Here is a 19,361-nt window from a genome sequence, read left to right on the forward strand (position 1 = left end):
GATTAAATCGAAAAACTACTATACCCACAATGCCCTGTGCGCTCCTATTTCCCAACTGAGGTTGTGCTTGCAAGGAGATGCTCCGCTCAGTTACAAGATGATGCAGGATTGATGGAGGAGGTGGGTGAATGCGGGAAGGTAGCGGAGAGAATGCACAGAGGAGTGATGCGGATTATGTTGGTCTATTTGACTTGGATTTTTGGTCGTGTGACAGAACGATGATCAGACGGGTAACGGGCCTCTAGATTGTTGACATTTGGACTACAGTCTTTTTTGGACAACCTCTAATTCAGGCGTTCTATGTTTTCATTTATTATCGGCCTATTTGCGCAATTGTTGATTTCATAATACTGAATTTGATTGTTTTGTGGACAACTATAGGCTATTGACACGTGGATATTTCTATCGTTTATCTAAGATTTTGTAAATTATTGTTATTTTTCTTATAAGGTGTGGACAAGTTATATGGTCGCGGCAGCAAAGCGCTCGATACGACAGCATCTGTACACGGACAGATCTTCAAATCAAGGGAACTCCGCTGTATTTTAATAAAGATGTCAACATTATTGCATTATGGCTGCAACTATCAATTGTTTTGCAGCATCAGCGTTTGATCTTGGTGCTATAAACAACAATTCTGTAGAATTTCTAATGATGCCAAACCGAAAGGAGACGACCGAGCGCGCAAATTAAGTGTCCTAAAATATAAAGCCTAAAATAACATTTCAAAATGGAGGCACTTTGTCCTTGCTGGATGGTATTTTTATGGACGATTGTCGGCCTGTTTGTGGGTGTCAGCTTCGGCACCAACGAGGCTGAAGTTGAACCAAACACCTCTGGCCCACTGACTTTCCACTTCCCACTGCGGCAGGGCCCTCTCTCCGAAACCCAACCCTCGCCTGTGGCCCCGCAGCGCTTCTTGAGGGCTGCGCGAAGGCGCAGAGGGGTCAGGGGCATCAATTTCGTGGACATGATCGACAACCTCCGTGGGAAATCTGGACAGGGCTACTACGTGGAGATGGCAGTGGGTTCACCGCCACAGAAGGTGACTGACTGACTCTCTCTCGCTCTCTCTCTCTCACTCTCTCTCTGTCTCGCTCTCTCTTATTGAGACGCCCAATCAGTTGACCCTGTATGACGTTTTACGCACCTGTGCACTGTATCCTCTGCATCGTGGCACGTCAAACCTACCCTATCAAACTTTTGATTGGTGGAATCAGGTGATGAGTAGTAGGGAAAAAACATGTACACCTCTTTGGGTCCCCAGGACCAGAATTAAGAAACACTGGCCTTCATAAACCTTGGTAACCTGGCCTTTAAAATGACAGATGGTGAAGAAGGAGAACAACAAGAATAAATATGTGTGTGTCTGTGTCTGTGTGCTTGCATGTGAGAGAAGGAGAGAGAAAGAAGGAGAGAATGAAGCCTTTAATTCTGCAGAGAGAGAGAGAGAGAGGGGACGGGGGATAATTCCCAGTGTGATGCAGCTAAGCAGCTGCAGGGTACAGACTGGCACACTACAGGGATTACTGTGTGACAGAGCCAATGTTATGCCCTGCCTAGGACACTCCCATTATGCCACTAGGAGGATAAACCAGCACTGGCTTCCATCCACTCATTAACATTTAGAGACATTGATACAAATACAACCATAGAGATGAATCCAGTATTAATAACTATTTATATGAAAAACTAAAATACACTCAAAAGGAATTCCATTACCATACTGCTTTGATTCAGTAATACAAACCAAACAAATTTCCACAAAGGCCTACTGTATAGACTGCTAAACTCAGCAAAAAAAAGAAACGTTCCTTTTTCAGGACCCTGTCTTTCAAAGATAATTCGTGAAAATCCAAATAACTTCACAGATCTTCATTGTAAAGGGTTTAAACACTGTTTCCCATTGTCACGTCCTGACCATAGAAAGCTGTTATTTTCTATGATAGAGTAGGCACTTTGGTCTGCTCCTTCCTACGACAACCGTGACAGAATCTCCCACCACCAAGGGACCAAGCAGCGTGGTCAGCAGGACAAATGGACATGGGAGGAAATCCTGGATGGGAGAGGACCCTGGAGGCAGGCCAGGGAATATCGCCGGTCAAGGGAGCAGATGGAGGCTGCGAGAGATGAACGGCGAATATATGAGGCACTAGCAAGGCAACAATGGAAGCCCGAGAGGCATCCCCAATATTATTTTTTTGGGGGGGGGGGGGCACACAGGGAGATTGGCAGAGTCAGGGTGGAGACCTGAGCCAACTCCCCGTGCTTACCGTGGGAGCGAGTGACGAAGCAAGCACCGTGTTATGCGGTGATGCGCACTGTGTCGCCAGTGCGCATTCACAGCCCGGTGCGATCTGTGCCCGCGCTCCGCATTTGTCGAGCTAGGTTGAGCATTCAGCCAGGAAGGGTGGTGCCAGCGCAGCGCTCCTGGTCTCCAGTTCGCCTTCTCGGTCCAGGATATCCTGCGCCGGCTCTGCGCACTGTGTCGCCAGTGCGTATTCACAGCCCAGTGCGTCCTGTGCCAGCGCCCCGCATTTGCCGGGCGAACGTAAGCATCCAGCCAGGACGGGTTGTGCCAGCTCTACGATCGAGACCTCCAGTGCGCCTCCACGGCCCAGTATATCCTGTGCCTGTCCCACGTACCCGACCTCCAGTGAGTCTGTCCAGCCTGGTACGCCCTGTGCCTGCTCCTCGCACTTTCCCTGAGGTGCGTGTCACCAGTCTGGCGGCACCTGTGCCAGCCCCACGCATCAGGCCTCCAGTGCGCCTGCCCAGTCTGGGGTGTCCTGTTCCTGCTCCCCGCACTCGCCCTGAGGTGTGTGTTACTAGTCTGGCGCCACCTGTGCCAGCCCCACGCATCAGGCCTCCAGTGCGCATTCCCAGTCCAGAGCTTCCGGCGACAGTTCCCAGTCCAGAGCTTCCGGCGACAGTTCCCAGTCCAGAGTTTCCGGCGACAGTTCCCAGTCCAGAGCTTCCGGCGACATTTCCGCAGTCCGGAACCACCTGAGACGGCCCACAGTCCAGAACCTCCTGAGAGGGCCCGCAGTCCGGAACCTCCTGAGACGGCCCGCAGTCCGGAACCTCCTGAGACAGTCCGCAGTCCAGAGCCTCCAGCGGCGGTCCGCAGTCCAGAACCTCCAGCGGCGGTTCGCAGTCCAGAAATTCCAGCGGCGGTCTGCAGTCCAGAACCTCCAGCGGCGGTCCGCAGTCCAGAACCTCCGGTGATGATCCACGGTCCGGGTCCTTCGGTGACGATCCAGAGTCCGGTGACACAAAAGCGGAGGGATCAGCGGGCGGAGCGGGGTTTAGGCCCCGAACCGGAGCCGCCTCCTCTGCTGGAGGATCTGCGGGATGAGAAGGTTCTGAGTACTGCACCAGAGCCGCCATAGACATTTGTCACCCTCCCTTTTTTTGTGTGTTGGTGTGTTCGGAGTCTGCACCTTTGGGGGGGGGGTACTGTCACGTCCTGACCATAGAAAGCTGTTATTTTCTATGGTAGAGTAGGTCAGGCCGTGACGGGGTTTTCTAGTTGAGTTTTTCTATGTTGTTATGTTCTAGTTTTGTATTTCTATGTTGGGTTTTGTTTGGGATGATCTCCAATTAGAGGCAGCTGGTCATCGTTGTCTCTAATTGGAGATCATACTTAAGTAGGTGTTTTTCTCACCTGGGTTTGTGGGAGATTGTCTTTGAGTTAGTGTATGTTTCACCTCTGCGTCACAGTTTGTTGTTTTCGTTCTTTAGTTTATGTGTATGTATTGCATAGTTTCACAGCGAAAATAAAATGTGGAACGACACACACGCTGCACTTTGGTCCGCTCCTTCCTACGAAAACCGTGACACCCATGCTTGTTCAATGAACCATAAACAATTAATGAGCATGCACCTGTGGAACGGTCATTAAGACACTAACATCTTACAGACGGTAGGCAATTAATGTCACAGTTATAAAAACGTAGGACACTAAAGAGGCCTTTCTACTGACTCTGAAAAACACCAAAAAAGGGTCCCTGCCCAGGGTCCCTGCTCATCTGCATGAGGACTGCAGTTGTGGCCAGGGCAATAAATTGCAATGTCTGTACTGTGAGACGCCTAAGACAGCACTACAGGGAGACAGGACAGACAGCTGATCGTCCTCGCAGTGGCAGACCACGTGTAACAACACCTGCACAGGATCGGTATATCCGAACATCACACCTACGGGACAGGTACAGGATGGCAACAACAACTGCCCAAGTTACACCAGGAACGCACAATCCCTCCATCAGTGCTCAGACTGTCCGCAATAGGCTGAGAGAGGCTGGACTGAGGGCTTGCAGGCCTGTTGTAAGGCAGGTCCTCACCAGACATCACCGGCAACAACGTTGCCTATGGGCACAAACCCACCGTCGCTGGACCAGACAGGACTGGCAAAAAGTGCTCTTCACTGACGTGAGTCGCCGTTTTGTCTCACCAGGGGTGATGGTCGGATTCGCATTTATCGTCGAAGGAATGAGCGTTACACTGGAGGTGGAGGGTCCGTCATGGTCTGGGGCGGTGTGTCACAGCATCATCGGACTGAGCTTATTGTCATTGCAGGCAATCTCAACGCTGTGCGTTACAGGGAAGACATCCTCCTCCCTCATGTGGTACCCTTCCTGCAGGCTCATCCTGACATGACCCTCCAGCATGACAATGCCACCAGCCATACTGCTCATTCTGCGCATGATTTCCTGCAAGACAGGAATGTCCATGTTCTGCCATGGCCAGCGAAGAGCCCGGATCTCAATCCCATTAAGCACGTAATGGACCTGTTGGATCGGAGGGTGAGGGCTAGGGCCATTCCCCCCAGAAATGTCCTGGAACATGCAACTGCCTTGGTGGAAGAGTGGGGTAACATCTCACAATATGAACTGGCAAATTTGGTGCAGTCCATGAAGAGGAGATGCACTGCAGTACTTAATGCAGCTGGTGGCCACACCAGATACTGACTGTTAGTTTGATTTTGACCCCCCTTTGGTTCAGGGACACATTATTAAATTTCTGTTAGTCACAGGTCTGTAGAACTTGTTCAGTTTATGTCTCAGTTGTTGAATCTTGTTATGTTCATATAAATATTTACACATGTTAAGTTTGCTGAAAATAAACACAGTTGACAGTGAGAGGACGTTTCTTTTTTTGCTGAGTTTATAAGACTCAAATGTGTGACTGTTAAATCAACTTCAAGATGTAAACCAGGGGCTGTATGTATCAATCATCACAGAGTAGAAGTTCTGATCTAGGATCAGGTCCCCCCTGTAATCTTATTCATGATCTAAAAGGCTCAACTGATCCTAAATCAGCACTCCTCTGAGATGCTTCATACACACAGCCCCTAAAATAATAGATGAGGTTTGCAACAGGGATTCTAGGCTTCTGCCAGCTAGAGGAAGTGTAGAAGGGTCATAGCAAGAATGAAGTGTGTGTGTGTGTGTGTCAGGATGCAGCCATTACCACGAGCCAGGCGTCTCGGGTGGTGTGTCTGAAGGGAAGCAGGATGCGGGCAGGACAAATCAATTGTGAGGCGTCAGCGTATTCCTCACCAAAATACACCCTCTACACTACAATCAGAGAGAGAAAGGGAAGAGAGCGGGCCAAGAGGCTGACTGAGGGAAAGTTTATGCAGGTTAAAGTTAAATCACTCTTTACAGTACTACCTCATAATGCGAAGGTGATTCTTTATTTATTTCAATATCATATAACATGCAAATGGTTCCACACAGACTGTTATGCACAATCTCCATAGTAACCCTCTTTAATTTACATTTGATTTGGGTTTCCACCGCAATTCATTGCAATGTATCTGTGTTTGCATGGATTGGGGTTTTGATGTGATGTGTGTACAGTGTAGAACATTATTTCAGCTACTGTAAACCTAGGGAATGCATGGTAAAGGGACATGCTCCTCCAAGGAATGTTTAGAAAATTGAAGCTCATTTACTGTATTTCTACAAAATGTAAAAATTCTAAAATGCATTTGGAGCACAGCAAAAACAAGCTAAAATGACTCCAGACATTATCACCTTGCTGCTGTAGCTTCATTCACCTCAGTCAACAGTGGACTGAACATTCTAGAAACCAGTGGAGGCTGCTGAGGGGATGACGGCTCATTTTAATGGCTGGAACGGAGCAAATGGAATGGCATCAAACACATGGAAACGTGTTGGATGTATTCGATGCCATTCCACCAATTCCGCTGAAGCCATTACCACGAGCCCGTTCTCCCCAATTAAGGTGCCACCAACCTCCTGTGCTACAAACACGTCATACAAGAATTAGCTGCTACTCACTAGCTCAGCACCGGGATTAAAACTCTAGTTTAGTTTCATGTCAAGTCAAACAGCAGGTACCTAGCCAAAGCCATCTACTATATCCATCTGTACCTCTGCACTGTTTTGAGTCAAAGTGGCACTGTTCCCTGCAGCTGCGTGATGCTCTCTCTATAAAGCCAGCCAGCCATCCATACAAACAGCCTTCCCTCCTGCTCCCAGCTGTCTGCATGGTCCTAAAGTCAGCCTTCTAGTTCCGGTAAACTGCATTTGCCTTCTAATCAGGATTTAAATTATTTTAGTAGCCTATTTTAAATTGTTTGTGTTGTAGGGTAGGGCGACTGCCATACCCAATTAACACTTCTGTGATAGAGGGTTAGAAGATGACATGGATATGTTATGGAACAGCATGGTGCATGTGATGAGTGAATCTCAAGTGACATGTTTCTGTTAGTGGGAGTGTGTGTGTGTGCACGTGGCATTTGTGAGGAGAGTGTGTGTGGGACCGGGTGAGAGACTAAGGCAACAGGCTGGGGGTTCTTCCATGCACACAGTCCTTCAGGCTCTTGGCTCTGCCACTGAGAAGAACAACTTCCCTGGGCTATGTCCCAAATGGCACCATATTCCCTACATAGTGCATTACTTGGGCTCAAGTCAAAAGTAGTGCACTAGGGAATAGGATGCCAGTTGAGGATGCATCCCTGGATATTTCTGGAGCAGATCTATTATTGATCAGGGTCCTGCTGGTCACCAGAGAGACAACATGGCTGCCAGTCTGATTGACTGACTGCGCAAAATGTGATACTCACACTGAAAGGAGAGGGAAGGTGGGAGACAGAGACAGAGAGAGAGAGAGAGAGAGAGAGGGCAATCCGAGAACAGCCTAGGGGTTGGATGCAGAGGGAAAAGAAAAGAGAAGGACATTTCGAGCAAAGAAACCAATACATAGCAACTGCCAGTACCGTAATGCCAGGAGGTGAGAGAGAGAGAAAGTGACTCCAAATGGCTGAAATGAAGAAGGGCTTTTAGCAGCAGCTGCAGGGAATCATTTTATGAATAGGCATGGTTGTCTCCAGGGTAACAGAGATAATGTCCTTATCATCAGTGTATTTCAATGTATTCTGTCCTTTAACCCTGGAAGACTCAATAACGCGCACACACACACACACACACACACACACACACACACACACACACACACACACACACACACACACACACACCTACATACACCACATATACCTACTGAATACCTGTCACAATATATATGCCTAGTTTGGAAAAATGCCCAGTGAATATGTAATATGGTCTCATAACAATGACAACTATGTTGTGTTTGTGTGTTTGGGAATCAGCTGAATATTCTGGTGGACACAGGCAGCAGTAACTTTGCAGTTGGGGCAGCTGCTCACCCTTTCCTCTGCAGATACTACCATCGCTCACTGTGAGTACCATGGGATCTTATTACGATACACTGAAAGTGCTCTTTCTTGAAAACGTTACTGCTGACATGCACAATGCTTTGGGACCCTATCAACAGTGGACTGATGCACAAAATACTCAAATATGTTTTCTTTTGAGTAAACTATCCCTTTAAATATAATATTAAATATGAATCCCATTGAAGAGTGAATCTCAGTGGTATCTCTACCTTTTAGATGACTCTGCACATACTTCCCTTGGGGGACTTATACAGTAAGCACCAGTTCTCCCCTGTTGTTCATAGGTCTAACTCCTACCGCGACCTTGGGCGCAGCGTCTACGTACCTTACACCCAGGGCCGCTGGGAGGGCGAGCTGGGCACTGACCTGGTGGCTGTGCCGCACGGCCCCAACGCCTCGCTCCGTGCCAACATCGCTGCCATTACCCAGTCGGACCGCTTCTTCATCAACGGATCAAACTGGGAGGGCATCCTGGGCCTGGCCTACGCCGAGATCGCCCGGGTGAGAGTAGGGAAGAGAGGGAGGGAAAGGGAAATGGTCTGGGTAGAAAACACATGGGTGAGAGGGGGGAAGAGGGAGATGGAAAGGGAGGGTGAGAGTGATCAGCTAGAGGGTCACTGGTGAGGGTAGAGAGACAGCACTATACAGTAATGTGAAAAATGCACAGTGATCGATTTATGGAGATACAATATCAGTTTAGGTTTGTTGTCAACAAGATGGCTAAAATGACCACAGGATTGATTTAGATTATTTCCCCCTCATTTTAATGTAGTTATCCTTTTCCCATCTTTAAATCCTTTACCCCCCCCTTTCTGTTTAGCCTGATGAGACGTTGGAGCCTTTCTTTGACTCGCTGGTGCGGCAGACCCCCGTGCCTAACCTGTTCTCCCTGCAGATGTGTGGCGCAGGGTTCACCCAGAACTACAGCCTGGGCAGTGCCACCGTGGGTGGCAGCATGGTGAGATGAGAGAGATAGAGCAAGAGAAATAGACATACAGTAGATAGGAAAAGGCACAGACAAATTTCTGTTTTAGGGAAATACACAGAAGTGGTGTGTTGTGTTAGTGTATAACCATGAGGGTTATAAACTCAGCAAAAAAAGAAACGTCCCTTTTTCAGGACCCTGTCTTTCAAAGATAATTCTTAAAAATCCAAATAACTTTACAGATCTTCATTGTAAAGGGTTTAAACACTGTTTCCCATGCTTGTTCAATGAACCATAAACAATTAATGAACATGCACCTGTGGAACGGTCGTTAAGTCACTAACAGCTTACAGACGGTAGGCAATTATGGTCACAGTTATGAAAATTTAGGACACTGAAGAGGCCTTTCTACTGACTCTGAAAAACACCAAAAGAAAGATGCCCAGGGTCCCTGCTCATCTGTGTGAACGTGCCTTAGGCATGCTGCAAGGAGGCATGAGGACTGCAGATGTGGCCAGGGCAATAAATTGCAATGTCCGTACTGTGAGATGCCTAAGACAGCGCTACAGGGAGACAGGACAGACAGCTGATCATCCTCGCAGTGGCAGACCACGTGTAACAGCACCTGCAAAGGATCAGTACATCCGAACATCACACCTGCGGGACAGGTACAGGATGGCAACAACAACTGCCCGAGTTACACCAGGAACGCACAATTCCTCCATCAGTGCTCAGACTGTCCGCAATAGGCTGAGAGAGGCTGGACTGAGGGCTTGCAGGCCTGTTGTAAGACAGGTCCTCACCAGACATTACCGGCAACAACGTTGCCTATGGGCACAAACCCACCGTTGCTGGACCAGACAGGACTGGCAAAAAGTGCTCTTAACTGACGAGTTGCGGTTTTGTCTCACCAGGGATGATGGTCGGATTCATGTTTATCATTGAAGGAATAAGCGTTACACCGAGGCCTGTACTCTGGAGCGGGATCGATTTGGAGGTGGAGGGTCCGTCATGGTCTGGGGCGGTGTGTCACAGCATCATCGGACTGAGCTTGTTGTCATTGCAGGCAATCTCAACACTGTGTGTTACAGGGAAGAAATCCTCCTCCCTCATGTGGTACCCTTCCAGCAGGCTCATCCTGACATGACCCTCCAGCATGACAATGCCACCAGCCATACTGCTCGTTCTGTGCATGATTTCCTGCAAGACAGGAATGTCAGTGTTCTGCCATGGCCAGCGAAGAGCCCGGAACTCAATCCCATTGAGCACGTCTGGGACCTGTTGGATCGGAGGGTGAGGGCTAGGGCCATTCCCTCCAGAAATGTCCGGGAACTTGCAGGTGCCTTGGTGGAAGAGTGGGGTAACATCTCACAGTAAGAACTGGCAAATCTGGTGCAGTCCATGAGGAGGAAATGCACTGCAGTACTTAATGCAGCTGGTGGCCACACTTTTGATTTTGACCCCCCCCTTTGTTCAGGGACACATTATTCAATTTCTGTTAGTCACATGTCTGTGGAACTTGTTCAGTTTATGTCTCAGTTGTTGAATCTTATGTTCATACAAATATTTACACATGTTAAGTTTGCTGAAAATAAACGCAGTTGACAGTGAGAGGACGTTTCTTTTTTTGCTGAGTTTATATAGAGATGGTATGTGCCAGGTAGGTATGTCGGTATTGTTTAGTTATAATCTGTATTGCAAAGGCAATATGAGATGGAAAGTGTGCTGAGTGTTTGGACCCAGCCTATGATACTGTCTGATTGCCGTTTTCTTAGATCATTGGTGGAGTGGATTCTTCTCTCTATGTTGGGGACCTGTGGTACACCCCGATCCGCCGGGAGTGGTATTATGAGGTCATCATTGTGCGCATTGAGGTCAATGGTCAGGATCTCAACATGGACTGCAAGGAGGTACTGGAGCTAACGGTTTTGCTGATAACATTTTTTATAATGTGTGTTTTTCTGATGATCCTTTAATCAACATTTTCCTCTGTATTTCATTCAATTTTTCTCTTTAATATAATAATATAATATATGCCATTTAGCAGATGCTTTTATCCAAAACGACGTATAGGCATGTGTGCGTACATTTTAAGTAGGAGTGGTCCCTTCTCTTTTTCTCTTTAGTTTGCTCCCGTATTCTCTTTAGTTAACCCTGAATATCTGTCTGTTTACCTTATATCACTAATACTGGTGCGGTAAGTGACAGTGAATAAAGAATGACAATTTGTTTCCTCTCTTGGCTTGCGGTTCTATCAGTACAACTATGATAAGAGCATTGTGGACAGTGGCACCACTAACCTCCGGCTCCCTCGTAAAGTGTTCCAGGCAGCCGTGAAGGCCATTGAGGCAGCCTCGTCTGTGAGTCCCTCCTCATACTTTTTCTCCTCTCTCTCTCACTCCCCCTCTCTGTTGTTTTGTTCTTTCTCATCTTTCCAGCTGCCAGTTTCAGCTAGTGCCATGTGAAATCCCCTTTCTCAGGTCTAATGTCTGTAATACTTTCATGGCTATCAACTTTCTCTAGTTTCTGCAATTGCTAAATATTCTTTCTATCCCTCTCTCTCACACACACACACACACACACACAAACCCCATGTTTCCCTATCAGACAGAGCAGTTTCCCTCTGGGTTCTGGTTGGGGGAGCAGCTGGTGTGCTGGCAGGCTGGCACCACCCCGTGGCACATCTTCCCTGTCATCTCGCTCTACCTAATGAGTGAGAACCGCAACCAGTCCTTCCGCATCTCTATTCTCCCACAGGTAACAGTGTCTGTCTGTGTACTTACCTTCAGTTCATCAATTCAATGAGCTAGTGATGATCCTCTCTTAAACTCCCTTCACTGTTCATTCAATTTAGATGTGTTGAGAACTACAGAGTGTATTTGATGTATGTTATTCCTAGGAGAGACTGGACCTTGGAGTGGTGATTAATAGAATCACTGTTTCAATGGAAATGAGATAGAAGTGGAGAGCAGCTTGTATTGGGACAGTAGAGGCAGCCAGCGCTGGCTTTGAACCTTCGACTAGCAACAGTTAACATTGATAATATGCTTGTATAAAAATGTGAAAGTAGTGAGTATATTCCTCACTCATGCATGGACTGGTTAATTCATGCTTACACCAAACCCAAACTGCATAGACAAGCACAAAACAGTGCTGTGAGCTTATTAGCCTATTGCTGTATTTCTCTTGGTTTACACTTAACATACATTGTAGGTGTCCTCTACTGACTGATGTCCGTTGTTTCTTTATGCCCCCTGCAGCAGTACCTGCGACCCGTGGAGGACGTGGCCTCGGCCCAGGAGGACTGCTATAAGTTTGCCGTGTCCCAGTCCAGCACAGGCACCGTCATGGGTGCCGTCATCATGGAGGGCTTCTATGTGGTGTTCGACCGCCAGAGGAAACGCATCGGATTTGCCGTCAGCACCTGCCATGGTGAGGGGGGGATGGAGGGAGTATGAGAGGGAGGGAGAGGGGAGATATATATATACTACTGTTCAAAAGTTTGGGGTCACTTAGAAATGTCCTTGTTTTTGAAAGAAAAGCAAATTTTTTTGTCCATTAAAATAACGTAAAATTGATCAGAAATAGTGTAGACATTGTTAATGTTGTAAATGACTACTTTAGCTGAAAATGGCAGATTTCTTTAATGGAATATCTACATAGGCGTACAGAGGCCCATTGTCAGCAACCATCAAGAAACTGAAGATCTCGAATAACGCTGTGTGCTACTCCCTTCACAGAACAGCACAAACTGGCTCTAACCAGAATAGAAAGAGGAGTGGGAGTCCCCGGTGCACAACTGAGCAAGAGGACAAGAACATTAGAATATCTAGTTTGAGAAACAGACGCCTTACAAGTCCACACTGGCAGCTTCATTAAATAGTACCCACAAAACACCAGTCTCAACGTCAACAATGAAGAGGTGACTCCGGGATGTTGGCCTTCTAGGCAGAGTTGCAAAAGAAAAGCCATATCTCAAACTGGCCAATAAAAATAAAAGATTAAGATGGCCAAAATAACACAGACACTGGACAGAGGAACTCTGCCTAGAAGGCCAGCATCCCGGAGTCGCATCTTCACTGTTGACGTTGAGACGTGTTTTGCGGTACTATTTAATGAGGCTGCCAGTTGAGGACTTGTGAGGCGTCTGTTTCTCAAACTGGACACTCTAATGTACTTGACCTCTTGCTCAGTTGTGCACTCCTCTTTCTATTCTGGTTAGAGCCAGATTGCACTGTTCTGTGAAGGGAGTAGTACACAGTGTTGTATGAAATCTTCAGTTTCTTGGCAATTTCTCGCATGGAATAGCCTTCATTTCTGAAACCAAGAATAGACTGACGAGTTTCAGAAGGAAGTTATTTGTTTCTGGCCATTTTGAGCCTGTAACCTAACCCACAAATGCTGATGCTCCAGATATTCAACTAGTCTAAAGAAGGCCAGTTGTATTGCTTCTTTAATCAGAACAACAGTTTTCAGCTCTGCTAACATAATTGCAAATGGTTTTCTAATGATAAGTTAGCCTTTTAAAATGATAAACTTGGATTAGCAAGCACAATGGTTAATAATAATGGGCCTCTGTTCACCTATGTAAATATTCCATAAAAAATCAGACGTTTCCAGCTACAATAGTAATTTACAACAACGTCTACACTGTATTTCTGATCAATTTGATGTTATTTTAATGGACAAAAAAATATGTTTTCTTTCATTAACAAGTGACCCCAAACTTTTGAACGGTAGTGTGTGTGATATATATATATATATATACTCAGCAAAAATATAAACGTCCTCTCACTGTCAACTGCATTTATTTTCAGCAAACTTAACATGTGTAAATATTTGTATGAACATAACAAGATTCAACAACTGAGACAAACTGAAAAAGTTCCACAGACATGTGACTAACAGAAATGTAATAATGTGTCCCTGAACAAAGGGGGGGTCAAAATCAAACTAACAGTCAGTATCTGGTGTGGCCACCAGCTGCATTAAGTACTGAAGTGTATCTCCTCCTCATGGACTGCACCAGATTTGCCAGTTCTTGCTGTGAGATGTTACCCCACTCTTCCAAGGCACCTGCAAGTTCCCAGACATTTCTGGGGCGAACGGCTCTAACCCTCACCCTGGCCCTAGCCCTCCCAGACGTGCTCAATGGGATTGAGTTCCGGGCTCTTCACTAGCCATGGCAGAACACTGACATTCCTGTCTTGCAAGAAATCACGCACAGAACGAGCAGTATGGCTGGTGGCATTGTCATGCTGGAGGGTCATGTCAGGATGAGCCTGCAGGAAGGGTCCACATGAGGGAGGAGGATGTCTTCCCTGTAATGCACAGCATTGAGATTGCCTGCAATGACAACAAGCTCAGTCCGACGATGCTGTGACACACCGCCCCAAACCATGACGGACCCTCCAACTCCAAATCAATCCCGCTCCAGAGTACAGGCCTCGGTGTAAAGCTCATTCCTTTGACGATAAACGCAAATCCGACCTTTATCCCTGGTGAGACAAAACCGCGACTCGTCAGTGAAGAGCACTTTTTGCCAGTCCTGTCTTGTCCAGCGACGGTGGGTTTGTGCCCATAGGCGACGTTGTTGCCGGTGATGTCTGGTGAGGACCTGCCTTACAACAGGCCTGCAAGCCCTCAGTCCAGCCTCTCTCAGCCTATTGCGGACAGTCTGAGCACTGATGGAGGGATTGTGCGTTCCTGGTGTAACTCGGGCAGTTGTTGTTGCCATCCTGTACCTGTCCAGCAGATGTGATGTTCGGATGTACCGATCCTGTGCAGGTGTTGTTACACGTGGTCTGCCACTGCGAGGATGATCAGCTGTCTGTCCTGTCTCCCTGTAGCGCTGTCTTAGGCGTCTCACAGTACGGACATTGAAATGTATTGCCCAGGCCACATCTGCAGTCCTTGTGCCTCCTTGCAGCATGCCTAAGGCACGTTCATGCAGATGAGCAGGGACCCTGGGTATCATTCTTTTGGTGTTTTTCAGAGTCCGTAGAAAGGCCTCTTTAGTGTCCTAAGTTTTCATAACTGTGACCTTAATTGCCTAGGGTCTGTAAGCTGTTAGTGTCTTAACGACCGTTCCACAAGTGCATGTTCATTAATTGTTTATGGTTAATTAAACAAGCATGGGAAACAGTGTTTAAACCCTTTACAATGAAGATCTCTGAAGTTATTTGGATTTTTACGAATTATCTTTGAAAGACAGGGTCCTGAAAAAGGGACGTTTCTTTTTTTGCTGAGTTAATATACAGTGGGGCAAAAAAGTACTTAGTCAGCCACCAATTGTGCAAGTTCTCCCACTTAAAAAGATGAGAGAGGCCTGTAATTTTCATCATAGGTACACGTCAACTATGACAGACAAAATGAGAAAAAAATAATCCAGAAAATCACATTGTAGGATTTTTTATGAATTTATTTGCAAATTATGGTGGAAAATAAGTATTTGGTCACCTACAAACAAGCAAGATTTCTGGCTCTCACAGAACTGTAATGTTTTCTTTAAGAGGCTCCTCTGTCCTCCACTCGTTACCTGTGTTAATGGCACCTGTTTGAACTTGTTATCAGTATAAAAGACACATGTCCACAACCTCAAACAGTCACACTACAAACTCCACTATGGCCAAGACCAAAGAGCTGTCAAAGGACACCAGAAACAAAATTGTAGACCTGCACCAGGCTGGGAAGACTGAATCTGCAATAGGTAAGCAGCTTGGTTTGAAGAAATCAACTGTGGGAGCAATTATTAGGAAATGGAAGACATACAAGATCACTGATAATCTCCCTTGATCTGGGGCTCCACGCAAGATCTCACCCCATGGGGTCAAAATGATCACAAGAACGGTGAGCAAAAATCCCAGAAGCACACGGGGGGACCTAGTGAATGACCTGCAGAGAGCTGGGACCAAAGTAACAAAGCCTACCATCAGTAACACACTACGCCGCCAGGGACTCAAATCCTGCAGTGCCAGACGTGTCCCCCTGCTTAAGCCAGTACATGTCCAGGCCCATCTGAAGTTTGCTAGAGAGCATTTGGATGATCCAGAAGAGGATTGGGAGAATGTCATATGGTCAGATGAAACCAAAATATAACTTTTTGGTAAAAACTCAACTCATCGTGTTTGGAGGACAAAGAATGCTGAGTTGCATCCAAAGAACACCATACCTACTGTGAAGCATGGGGGTGGAAACATCATGCTTTGGGGTTGTTTTTCTGCAAAGGGACCAGGACGACTGATCCGTGTAAAGGAAAGAATGAATGGGGCCATGTATCGTGAGATTTTGAGTGAAAACCTCCTTCCATCAGCAAGGGCATTGAAGATGAAACGTGGCTGGGTCTTTCAGCATGACAATGATCCCAAACACACCGCCCGGGCAACAAAGGAGTGGCTTCGTAAGAAGCATTTCAAGGTCCTGGAGTGGCCTAGCCAGTCTCCAGATCTCAACCCCATAGAAAATCTTTGGAGGGAGTTGAAAGTCCGTGTTGCCCAGCGACAGCCCCAAAACATCACTGCTCTAGAGGAGATCTGCATGGAGGAATGGGCCAAAATACCAGCAACAGTGTGTGAAAACCTTGTGAAGACTTACAGAAAACGTTTGACCTGTGTCATTGCCAACAAAGGGTATATAACAAAGTATTGAGATAAACTTTTGTTATTGACCAAATACTTATTTTCCACCATAATTTGCAAATAAATTCATAACAAATCCTACAATGTGATTTTCTGGATTTTTTTTTCTCATTTTGTCTGTCATAGTTGAAGTGTACCTATGATGAAAATTACAGGCCTCTCTCATCTTTTAAGTGGGGGAACTTGCACAATTGGTGGCTGACTAAATACTTTTTTTGCCCCACTGTATAATATACACTGCTCAAAAAAATAAAGGGAACACTAAAATAACACATCCTAGATCTGAATGAATGAAATAATCTTATTAAATACTTTTTTTTTACATAGTTGAATGTGCTGACAACAAAATCACACAAAAATAATCAATGGAAATCCAATTTATCAACCCATGGAGGTCTGGATTTGGAGTCACACTCAAAATTTAAGTGGAAAACCACACTACAGGCTGATCCAACTTGGATGTAATGTCCTTAAAACAAGTCAACATGAGGCTCAGTAGTGTGTGTGGCCTCCACGTGCCTGTATGACCTCCCTACAATGCCTGGGCATGCTCCTGATGAGGTGGTGGATGATCTCCTGAGGGATCTCCTCCCAGACCTGGACTAAAGCATCCGCCAACTCCTGGACAGTCTGTGGTGCAACGTGGCGTTGGTGGATGGAGCGAGACATGATGTCCCAGATGTGCTCAATTGGATTCAGGTCTGGGGAATGGGCGGGCCAGTCCATAGCATCAATACCTTCCTCTTGCAGGAACTGCTGACACACTCCAGCCACATGAGGTCTAGCATTGTCTTGCATTAGGAGGAACCCAGGGCCAACCGCACCAGCATATGGTCTCACAAGGGGTCTGAGGATCTCATCTCGGTACCTAATGGCAGTCAGGCTACCTCTGGCGAGCACATGGAGGGCTGTGCGGCCCCCCAAAGAAATGCCACCCCACACCATGACTGACCCACCGCCAAACCAGTCCTGCTGGAGGATGTTGCAGGCAGCAGAACGTTCTCCACGGCGTCTCCAGACTCTGTCACGTCTGTCACGTGCTCAGTGTGAACCTGCTTTCATCTGTGAAGAGCACAGGGCGCCAGTGGCGAATTTGCCAATCTTGGTGTTCTCTGGCAAATGCCAAACGTCCTGCACGGTGTTGGGCTGTAAGCACAACCCCCACCTGTGGACGTCGGGCCCTCATACCACCCTCATGCAGTATGTTTCTGACCGTTTGAGCAGACACATGCACATTTGTGGCCTGCTGGAGGTCATTTTGCAGGGCTCTGTCAGTGCTTCTCCTGTTCCTCCTTGCACAAAGGCGGAGGTAGCGGTCCTGCTGCTGAGTGGTTGCCCTCCTACGGCCTCCTCCACGTCTCCTGATGTACTGGCCTGTCTCCTGGTAGCGCCTCCATGCTCTGGACACTACGCTGACAGACACAGCAAACCTTCTTGCCATAGCTAGCATTGATGTGCCATCCTGGATGAGCTGCACTACCTGAGCCACTTGTGTGGGTTGTAGACTCCGTCTCATGCTACCACTAGAGTGAAAGCACCGCCAGCATTCAAAAGTGACCAAAACATCAGCCAGGAAGCATAGGAACTGAGAAGTGGTCTGTGGTCCCCACCTGCAGAACCACTCCTTTATTGGGGGTGTCTTGCTAATTGCCTATAATTTCCACCTGTTGTCTATTCCATTTGCACAACAGCATGTGAAATTTATTGTCAATCAGTGTTGCTTCCTAAGTGGACAGTTTTATTTCACAGAAGTGTGATTGACTTGGAGTTACATTGTGTTGTTTAAGTGTTCCCTTTATTTTTTTGAGCAGTGTATATACATACACACTGAGTGAAGAAAACATTATGAACACCTGCTCTTTCTATGACATAGACTGACCAGGTGAATCCAGATGAAAGCTATGATCCCTTATTGATGTCACTTGTTAAATCCACTTCAATCAGTGTAGATGAAGTGGAGACAGATTAAAGAAGGATTTATGTATGTGTGTGCCTGTATGTATGTTGCTGATCTATATGTATTTCTATGCTACAGTGCACGATGAGTTCCGTACGGCCTCCGTCGAGGGGCCATTCCACGGCGTGGATCTGGAGGACTGCGGCTACAACATCCCGCAGACGGACGAGTCCACCCTCATGACCATTGCCTACATCATGGCGGGCATCTGTGCCCTTTTCATGCTGCCACTGTGCCTCATGCTGTGCCAGTGGCGCTTCTCCCGCTGCCTCCGCCCACCTGGAGCTGGGGACTTCGCTGATAATATCTCACTCCTCAAATGATAGAGGCATGGAAATACAGTACACAGGAGAGGCAAGCCTACCAGGAATGGAGATGAAGGCTTTTCTAATTGTTGTTGAGGACGCATCAGCCTCATTGAGTAATGCAGAAACAGATTAACATGCAGGATGGTGTTGGTTGTGGCTTGGGAGGGTAGCACAATGACCAAACAAGCCAATGGCCACTTACTTTGGATTCATCAAAGGTGGATATACCAGCAAGCTGGGTTAAATGGCTTCCTGGATTCAGTGGACAACTTTGTTGATAGAAGGGCATGATATAAATATACAGTATTTATAGATGTATGTGAGTGTTCGTGATTGTATGAGGTGTGTGTAAATGTATGTACAGCACCAGTCAAAAGTTTGGACACACCTACTCATTCAAGGATTTTTCGTTATTTTTACTATTTTCTACATTATACAATAATAGTGAAGACATCAAAACAATGAAATAACACATATGAAATCATGCAGTAACCAAAAAAGTGTTAAACAAATCAAAATATTTTATATTTGAAATTCTTCAAAGTAGCCAACCTTTGCCTTGATGACAGCTTTGCACACTCTTGGCATTCTCTCAACCAGCGTCACCTGGAATGATTCCCAAACAGTCTTGAAGGAGTTCCCACATATGCTGAGAACTTGTTGTTTGCTTTTCCATTACTCTGCGGTCCAACTCATCCCAAACCATCTCAATTGGGTTGAGGTCAGGTGATTGTGGAGGCCAGGTCTTCTGATGCAGCACTCCATCACTCTCCTTCTTGGTCAAATAGCCCTTACACAGGCTGGA

General features: G+C 46.7%; 1 protein-coding gene across 1 annotated transcript; it reads left to right on the forward strand.

Moving 5' to 3' along the window:
* The first annotated feature begins 47 nt into the window (after nucleotides 1–47).
* On the forward strand, nucleotides 48–18,728 carry LOC106580819 (beta-secretase 1). Its single transcript, XM_014162279.1, has 9 exons — nucleotides 48–1,045; nucleotides 7,643–7,731; nucleotides 8,014–8,230; nucleotides 8,550–8,687; nucleotides 10,430–10,564; nucleotides 10,913–11,014; nucleotides 11,262–11,411; nucleotides 11,915–12,086; nucleotides 18,327–18,728. Exons 1-9 carry the CDS (start codon nucleotides 731–733, stop codon nucleotides 18,569–18,571), a joined length of 1,563 nt encoding a protein of 520 aa, XP_014017754.1. The 5' UTR covers nucleotides 48–730; the 3' UTR covers nucleotides 18,572–18,728.
* Nucleotides 18,729–19,361: the final 633 nt, after the last annotated feature.

The sequence above is a fragment of the Salmo salar genome, chromosome ssa20 (genome assembly GCF_905237065.1).
Source record: "Salmo salar chromosome ssa20, Ssal_v3.1, whole genome shotgun sequence".
Classification (NCBI taxonomy): Eukaryota; Metazoa; Chordata; class Actinopteri; order Salmoniformes; family Salmonidae; genus Salmo; species Salmo salar.